This window comes from Nematolebias whitei, chromosome 15 (assembly GCF_014905685.2).
Source record: "Nematolebias whitei isolate Nwh7 chromosome 15, NemWhi1, whole genome shotgun sequence".
NCBI classification, from domain to species: domain Eukaryota; kingdom Metazoa; phylum Chordata; class Actinopteri; order Cyprinodontiformes; family Rivulidae; genus Nematolebias; species Nematolebias whitei.
Genome location: NC_056512.1, coordinates 19690136 through 19699034, shown reverse-complemented (window position 1 = coordinate 19699034; position 8899 = coordinate 19690136). Strand labels below are relative to the sequence as shown.

The 8899-nt window shown below is 43.4% G+C and overlaps 2 protein-coding genes across 2 annotated transcripts in view; one reads left to right on the top strand and one right to left on the bottom strand.

Annotated features, from left to right (window-relative positions):
* The window catches only part of LOC119421069 (protein KRI1 homolog), a 1486-nt gene extending 1167 nt beyond the window's left edge, over positions 1 to 319 (top strand). Inside the window, exon 4 of the mRNA XM_037688472.1 lies at positions 207 to 319. Coding sequence (XP_037544400.1) covers positions 207 to 319 — 113 coding nt within the window. The remainder of the gene's footprint in view (positions 1 to 206) is intronic.
* Positions 320 to 1104: 785 nt separating this feature from the next.
* Positions 1105 to 8899, bottom strand: part of LOC119421496 (alpha-2-macroglobulin-like protein 1) — a 121543-nt gene continuing 113748 nt past the window's right edge. Inside the window, exons 29-36 of the mRNA XM_037688846.1 lie at positions 8513 to 8709; positions 8214 to 8429; positions 6651 to 6769; positions 6468 to 6558; positions 6315 to 6383; positions 6112 to 6217; positions 5980 to 6021; positions 1105 to 1606 (exon numbers count right to left, since the gene is read on the bottom strand). Of these exons, the coding sequence (XP_037544774.1) occupies positions 1584 to 1606; positions 5980 to 6021; positions 6112 to 6217; positions 6315 to 6383; positions 6468 to 6558; positions 6651 to 6769; positions 8214 to 8429; positions 8513 to 8709 (863 nt within the window). The 3' untranslated portion in view covers positions 1105 to 1583. The remainder of the gene's footprint in view (positions 1607 to 5979; positions 6022 to 6111; positions 6218 to 6314; positions 6384 to 6467; positions 6559 to 6650; positions 6770 to 8213; positions 8430 to 8512; positions 8710 to 8899) is intronic.

Below are 8899 nucleotides of genomic sequence, written 5' to 3'. Positions count from 1 at the left end.
CCTCACTGTAACCAATTGTTGAAGCTGGCACGTTTTCAGCCTACGCCCGGTGAGGGCATTGGAGGCATACGTTGCAGCTACTGCCGTGATAAGACATTCAGACCAGGTGTTTGCGTGTTATGGAGGCCCTAGGTTAGGCTGTCCACTTTCCAAACAGCGCCTCTCCCACTGGATTGTGGACGTCATCTGCCACGCCTATGCTGCAGGACCCGGCCCCCTGCCGGTCGGCTTGAAGGCTCACTCTACCAGGAGTGTCTCTGCTTCCTGGGCTGCCCTGAGAGGGGTTCTGCTGGAAGCAATATGTGCTGCTGCATCATAGGCTTCCCCAAGCACATTCACCAGATTTTATAGAGTTAACGTGGCCACCCCTCATCCCCTGGGCCAGGTTCTTTTACAAGGGTCCTCTGGGCCTCCTCAGTGAGGTGGGCGTTAGGATTCCTTGTGACGTCGTTGATATTAGTCATTCAGTGCTTTCAGCACCGTCCTCTGGCAGTCAGGAGGGATGAAATAGAACGAAAGTTACGTATGCAACTATGGTTCTATGAATCCCGGATGACCGCCAGAGCTTCTCCATCACTCAGAATCCTTGCGTTCCGCGAGAAGATTCTGTAGGAGCAGAGCTGCGGATGACGTCGGGCTATATAGCCTCGTCATCCGTGTCACACCTGTGACTGCGTTGGTATCATTACTCGAACAGCGCATGCGCGAAGGGAACATTGTGCTTTCAGCACCGCCCTCTGGCAATCATCCGGGATTCATAGAACCGTAGTTACATAAGCAATTTTTGGATTTGTTGACACTGAAATTTTGAATCAACATCTTTTTCCTTTTTAAAATGTTACATTACTCAGAATAAACTTTTGATCCGTCATCCATGTTATATTACGAATAAAATATTGGACATTTGCCATCTCCACATCATTGCATTCAGTTTTTATTCACAATTTGTTTAGTGTCCCAACTTTTTTGGAATCCGGTTTGTAGATGGTGCTATACGCATTGCGGTTATCTACATGCATGTTTGAAAAGATGCAGAGGACTGCTGAATGGAAGAAAGTGGTATTGAAATGACAGATTTATAAGAACTCAACTCTTACACTTAAGTGATTTTAGACACTTTATTGTTTGCTACATTCAAGACCATAAGGTAATGTTGCATTTTAACCGGTACAACATCAGCATTACACAGATCAACTCACCATACCCCAATAAGACTAAAACGTATCCCCCCCAGAGAGTAGACCCCATCAGACAAACACAATCAGTACTTTGATCATACTATTTTATTGGCATCATGCATGAATAATGTGGATTTGTCAAATCTATTAAGAAAACATTACAGAGCAGCTGTTTCTGCTTCTTAAATTCAGTTAATTATGTGCAAGTTCCAGTGTTGTAACAAGATAAACACAAAAACACTCAAACCCTGAAAGTTTAAGACAAAGGTTTTCACACTACAATAAACCCTGACCAAAAGAGTTCAAAACAGTATGATTTCGAAGCAACAGTCTATGAACCAAACCAATCCCGTGGACGTGTTTGACAGCGATTCCTCTGAAAGAAGACTGGTACCGTATCTTTATTCACACCTCGTTGATGTTGTCACCTGCACAGAAAACAAAACATTACCTAAGGCCACTACACACCGATGTGATTAGACTTATTTTAGGAAGACTGTTTATGAAGATTATCGCCTGCTGCTAAAAAGTCAGATTCAAGATGGCTGCCACAGTCAAATGACCACACAAAATTGGCTATATCTCAGTCATATCCCATCAAACAAGATGGCAGCGCAAAGACAAGCAGTGGCTTTTCATGGTCCCAGGGAAAACCCCTTTTTTTGCTTTGACATTGGACCCGAGCCAGACTTGGCTCGCTTTTAAGCGTGTGAATTCTAGCTGAACCAAACTCATTAACATAAGAAGTTTTGGCTGCAACAGCAGCAGCAATGATGGACCACAATCTGAGAGCTACACTCTGTAGCTTGCAGTTACTATGGACATCTGCAACATTAGCGTGGAGAGACCAGTGCACTAACAGTAAAAGGAAGCGCTACGCGCGGGGACAGAAAAGAGGAAAACGAGGCGGAGTATTAGCAAGGCTGAAGGCTAATGCCAGCAGACAGATTCCATCGCTGTTCCCGACACACTACGGGAGCCAAATCATATCAGTTCGCTTGAAAACAAGAATCCTGATGCTTTTTACGTGGTGGCTGGTGACTAACCATGTAAACCTAAAAGACTCTCTGCCAAGATTTTATTAGCACATCACTATACAGACACAGGGTAGTAACACACTAGACAGCGTTTATACCAACATACAAGATGCATATAGAGCAATACCACACCCCCCCAACTTGGCCTCTCTGACCACATCATCTTCCTGGCCACTGTCTACCACCCTCCACTGAGACGTTCCAGACACAGATCATAATCGCTGTATGGCCCAGCGACAGTGACTCTGTACTGCAGGACTGCTTTGCACGCACAGACTGGCAGATCTTAAGGGAGGCCGCTATAAATGAGGGAGAACTGGATCTGGAGGAATACACATCTGCTGTCCTCAAATACATCAGCAAGTGTGTTGAAGATGTCACCACCACCAGGATTGTGATGTACTACATGAACCAGAAACCCTGGCTGAACACAGAGGTCCATACTCTGCTGAAAGCCAGGGATACCGTCTTCAGGTCTGGCAACTCACAGGAACTGGGGAGGGCAAGGAAAGAGCTGGCTGCTGGTATGAAGAGGGCCAAAACCACATATGCATGGAAGATCCAGGGACATATCTCCTCACAGAACCCAAGGAGCATGTGGAAGGGCATTAAGTGCATCACAGACTATAAAAGCAGAGGTGCGCAATGCCCTAGGAATCCATCACTGCCTGATGCTCTGAACAGGTTCTATGCCCGCTTTGAAGACCTAAATAGACCACTCAGCACCAGATTCACGTCACCATCTGAAGAAACATTCCTCAGCATGACCTCAGCAGAAGTAAGGAGAAACTTCAGGAGGATTAATCCTCACAAAGCCACTGGCCCAGACAACATCCAGGGGAGGGTGCTGAGAGAGAGACTGTGCTGATCAGCTCTGTGAAGTGCTGGGTGATATCCAACTCCTCCCTCACCCTGGCAACTGTTCCCACCTATCTGAAGACTGCCACCTGCATCATGAAGGACCCCACTCACCCAGCACACATACTTTTTGCCCCGCTCCCCTCAGACAGGAGGTTGCAGAGCATTAACTTAACCACTAGACTGAGGAACAGCTTCTAATCTGAAGCTGTTAAGACTCATGAATCCCCAACTAGAAAAATCACTAATTGGTGATGTCATTTTATCTGTGCTGTTGATCATCCATGCTGCCGATTTCTTGCCTTTAAGCTGCTGTATTTCCATCTGCTCACAACCAACTCATGTTCAGGCTGCTGTTTAATACACTGTATTATATTGCATTACTGTTTAATGTACATCTTAGATTCTTGTATACCGTTTCTTTTTTATACTTTATATTTTTGCTATTTTTGGGTGTAACCGGGACAATGAGTACACAGTTTCTTTCCACCTCATGTAACACATGTGATGCGAATGACAAAGAACCTTGAACTAGATTTTTTACAAATACTAGACTAACGTTTGGTGTGGTAGTAGCGGAGGGTCATTCACAACAATAATGAGAAAAATGAGCTTTACTCTAAACTGGCATAAACCCAAGAATGGTCGCTTATGATTTTGACACGGCTTGTTTGACTCACAGGTTCAATATAGAGAGCTATCTGAAGCTACCGGGCAAATCTGCTTTTTAGAACAAAGATAATCTATTACAGCCAACAAGACATGACTGTTAGGGAATTTTTTATCAAGGTTTATGGATGTTTTTAAACTACTATGACTGAGAATGTTAACTGCCCACAAACTGTTTAAATTAGAGAGGGCTGGACGAGGAGCTGATTTGATTCAAAGATTTTTATCATCATTCACATCACATGTGGTACATGAGGTGGAACGAAACTATGTAAATAGTTACATTCAACAAAAATACAAATTGCAAAGAAAAACAGTAGTAAGATCAAAGATATGAACTAATAATATTCTACATTCACTAAACTAAGAATACACAAGAGTACACAAGCACCAATAGTACAAAAACAATGCGCCAAAACAGCAGCAGCACGAACACGAGTCTGTGTGAGCAAATGAGGACTAATGAACACAGCAACATGAAATAATCAGCAGCATGAGATCAGCATCATGGATAGTCAGCAGCACATAACCAAGTGGCATTAGTGATCTTTTGCTTTCCACATCAATTTTCACATTTGAGGCTGCAGGCATGCAGCTGTTGCTTCAAGGTCCCCGTCAAGCCTGCGAGCTCAACTGAACCGATACGATATACAGCAAGTAATTTGAGAGAATATTTTTCCTCCAACAATGATATTAAAAGTAATGCAACTGGTGATTTTTGGAGCACATACTACATAATTCAGATTTTATTTTAGTAGGGTAAGGAGGACCCTCGCTGGAAACAAATTGGATTCATGACGACAACTGTTTTTTTGCCGTTTCGTTGGTGAAATCTGGATTGTCTAAAAATTCGTGTGGATGTGTCTAAGCTTGGCAGCACTATGACTGAATTATGTGGAGCTGCGTCAGGACTGAACTTTCTGGCAGCACCCTTGAACGGTGGGAATAATCTTGGAGAAGCTGTGAGCTCGACTTTCGGCGTAAGGAATCAATTTGGCTGTTTGGAGTTTCCATCAGAGGAATATATACCAGCAAGACTTAAAAAAAAAAAAGGCAGAAACAACAATTCACAAGTTCTGCCTGACCCAAACTGTGGCCTTGACGCCGGACTTAACTCCTCCTGGCATGTTTAGTAAAAACAAAGGTGCTTTGTCTCCACACCCCTAACTTCCCCAAGGCCGTGGACACGTGACAGAACCTCAGAGATGATGATGAATGTCACCTATCTGGACAATGGCTGGGGCGGGGGGGGGGGGCGGGGGGCGCGCTCTGGACTATGCTACGACCTTCCCTTAAAAACCAATGTCTTCACCGGCCTATATGTATCATGTCTATTTATGTTGCTTTGCTGTGGTAGGTTTTTGATGCCTCAAATCGTGCCCTGTCTAGGACAAGGTGTGAGAGATCTTTTATGCCGTCTCTCATGTTTTCTTCCATTTTCTCATCCAAGCAAAAAGATTCTGAAGAATAAGAGCGCTGCACTTTTCTAGTAGCAGCTTCGTGCACTCCGTCCATCTTTAGGACGACTGTTCGTACATGTTCTCGTATCTCTGTGCAATGACAATAAAGCTTATTCTGATTCTAAAACAGTAACGCAGCAAAATCATATGTTAAAATTGGTAGAGTGAAAGTCAAGTGAAAGGTTTTGACTCACTTTCTGATTAAATTTACTGTTAATCCCAATTTTTTAAATTGAGCAAGTCAAAAAAATGAACATACAAAGGCCCCTTTGACAGTTTCTAAAATTAGCTTGCAAAATTATAACTCAAGACCCTGAATAGCAACAGAAAAGTACAACTTTAAAGGCTGATTGTTAAAAGCATGTGTATCTTATTACTTTTTTCTGCTACAAGAATCACTGAAGTGGAACAATGAACATCTGAGCAGTCAAAGATTCAGAGCCAGTCATCAACTACCACATGTTTTACATATGCTGAACACAACACACATTGTCAGATTGCTGCCGTCGTCTTTTGACTTTAATCATATTGTAGCAGCATCAGTTTCATGATGGTGACTGCAACGCTCCATGGGATTGTATACATGCTAAATCTTTAATTATTGAGGTTCATTCATAAAACTAGTTTATTTTAGACATATTTTATGACCAACTGATATGTTTGAGGTTTTACTGGAATGAAACCCACCGAATGTCTACCAGTGGATATGATGGCACAGAAAAGGAAGACTAATAATGCATGAGAGAAGAACAGAAAGCTTCAGGAAGTTATACATACTCTCAGCGCAGGGGGACGTGTACTCCGTAACACCCTGATCACCTGAAAGATAAACACAGCAGGAGTGAGGAGAGACCAACACAGATGGATGTGGCATAGAAGAGGTCAGGGGATGTTTCAGGAGGGTCTTACCTGTCTGGTAGTAATCATAGACTTTGACCACAGCTGGTTTCAGGTTCCTGACCTGCTGATCCTCATCCAAAGTCACACTGAACACCTGCTTTATATCCTTCTTCATCTGCAAGCACAGCAAACATCCAGAGCACCTGTTCATTATTTACACTCACAATAAAAACCCAATGGCTCTCATGGTACATGGCCTAAGAACTACCCACCTCGTCCAAGTAGATGTTGATAAATCCTTTCTCCACGTCCACTCGCTTCACAGAGGCGTAGCTTTGCAGCTGTAGCAGCAGACAGACATCAGTACAGTCATTTGGTAACTTTGGTAACTAAAGCAGTCATGGCTGCACGGGTGGTGAACGGACCTGTTTTATGGAGGCCTGATCTGGAACGTATCCAGACAGAAGTTTGATGTTGACAATGACCATGTTGGTTTCTTCTCTCCTTCCCTGATACCTGCAGGAGTCCGACACACAGCACACATTAGGCGTCCGTCTCCAACACACGACACATGTGAGGGCCAATCCAAACCACCATAGTAGTCCTACCTGACAAAAACCAAGAGGATGAGCTGTGGCTGTGCAGAGTTACATTTAGCCATGATGCTTGTAGTGACGAGGAAGGCAGAGAAGTCATTTGGAGGTGGAATGTTGTAGTACATGGAGATCTGCAGAAAAATAAACAGTTACAAACACTGTTGGAGACCCAAAGACGACATCAACACCATAACTCAAGATGTTCGGTTGAGAAAACGGTAACAACCAAAACAAATCGTCATGCAGAAGTGTAGAGGTTTAACGTGGAGTTCCAGACCAGCTTCATTTTGAGAAAGATTTGCTTTTTAAGCCTAAAACATAAAAATAAAAAATGGAAAAATGAGCCAATGTTTGGCCAACCATTAGCCTACTCTGGATGAAAACCTTTGCCTCATTCGTCATACTTTGTGCTCTATAACAGATATCACTGGTACCAACTAACTAAGGTACTAACTAGAGCCCAACCGAAATACTGGTAGGGCCAAAAATTTAGGACTATATAGACGTTGGGGGACATATTGGTATTGGTGATAATTGTTCCATTATGCGCCAATTTAAGCATTACTAATAGTCACTCCTTAAATGCTGTGAACCAGCTGTAATTGTACAATGTATCCAGCAGAGGGGGCATGAAGACTCAAGTCAGGACTGTTCACTTAAGTTTCACTTTCACATTCAACACAGACAATGCAGGGAGCAATACTGTGTGGTATATTTTGCTGAACAGGGTGTAATTTTATTGAACTGATCTGTAAAATAAAAAAATTTTTTTTAAAAATCCCTTCAATTCTTTAACTAGCTTGTCGTTAGCTACATTAGCTACGTGCCTCACAAGTTAGCAAGCTAACGTTAGTGTTCAGTTGCACCGCCTTCACGACATTAGCCCCATTGTCAGTTCTAGCAGCCAGTCCTGTCAGATTGAGCTTCCAGTTTCTGAAGACATCCAGTGTTAACGTTATCTTTGTCATCCTGAATGAAATGTTTGTCTGAAAGCTCAACTTCTCTGGACAGAAAAATAAACGCTGCTGTGGTCAGTACTAATTAGACCTTCACCATACGGGACTGACTGTTTTAACGAACAGGGAAGGGCGTTGGTTTAATTTATATTTTTTGTAACACACTTCATAACTTAATGGTGAAAAGTGGAGGATCAAAAATGTGAACGCACGTTAGGAAGACTGTTTATGACCAGTGCACCACTTGTAAACCTACTGTGGGACCAATTAAAGCGTGGATCTGATTTGCTTAGCTTCATGGTTGCTAACAGCTGCGATAAAGAAACAAGCCTGCTCCACTCACTGTTTAGACTTTTGGGGGTGAACAAAGCAAAAAAATTCTCAGCGATTATATCGTGATCACCTTCCACTTCCAATAACTATCAGCAATAGCCAAAATTTCCATATTGATCAGGCTGTAGTACTAACGACTGATAACCGCAAAAATGACCAAACTCTCCCTTTAACCTCCGGTGTAAACAACTTCGGGTCTACAACCTAATGACCGTCTTCATGTTTTAGTGGTCAGCCCGTTAGCGTTCTTGATTTCCTGTGGTGGACGGCTCAGATTGGGGCCTACCTGCGTCAGCACACAGCTCTGGCCCTCAGCTGTGATGTTGTACTCTCCGGGCACTTCGCTAAGCTTCTCCTCCTGGTACAGCAACCTATTGTCCTGATTCACTGTGAACACTTTGTTCAGGCCTCCTAAAGATGTCACAATCACCGTAGTTGTGCCCTGTGGGCTGTAGGTGGCGGCGGCGTATTTTGCCAGAGCCTGGAGGGCCACCACTGTGTCCTGTAGAGCAGAGGGGTTCACTTTAGCTCAGCTTGGTTCAGAGTTAAGATCCCTCCCTTGGACGTTAAAAAGTCCTGCGCTACCTGTGTGGAGGAGAAGCCGCCATATGGGTTCTGCTGCTGAACGAGCCAATGGACGATTCCAGAGGTGTAATCCAAACCAAAGCCCTCCATGGGGGGAGAGGTGAGCAGAGCAAGCAAGACGTAGGAGGTCAACTCCACATTCAGAGAGTCCAGACCATTCTCAGAAGTTTCCGTTCTCTCCCAGTGGATGGTGCCTTCTGTCGGGTACAACAACAGAGTTATGTCAGTAAATCAGGTGATATCTGATGGAACTGATGTCACACTTCAGGAGTGGATTACATCTAATCCTGTGAAGGCTAATGGTTTTATTTCCAACATAATTCAAAATATATTTTATTGTATACATTTCCAACTACAGACTTTTTAACTTAAGGAAGCTGAAATGAT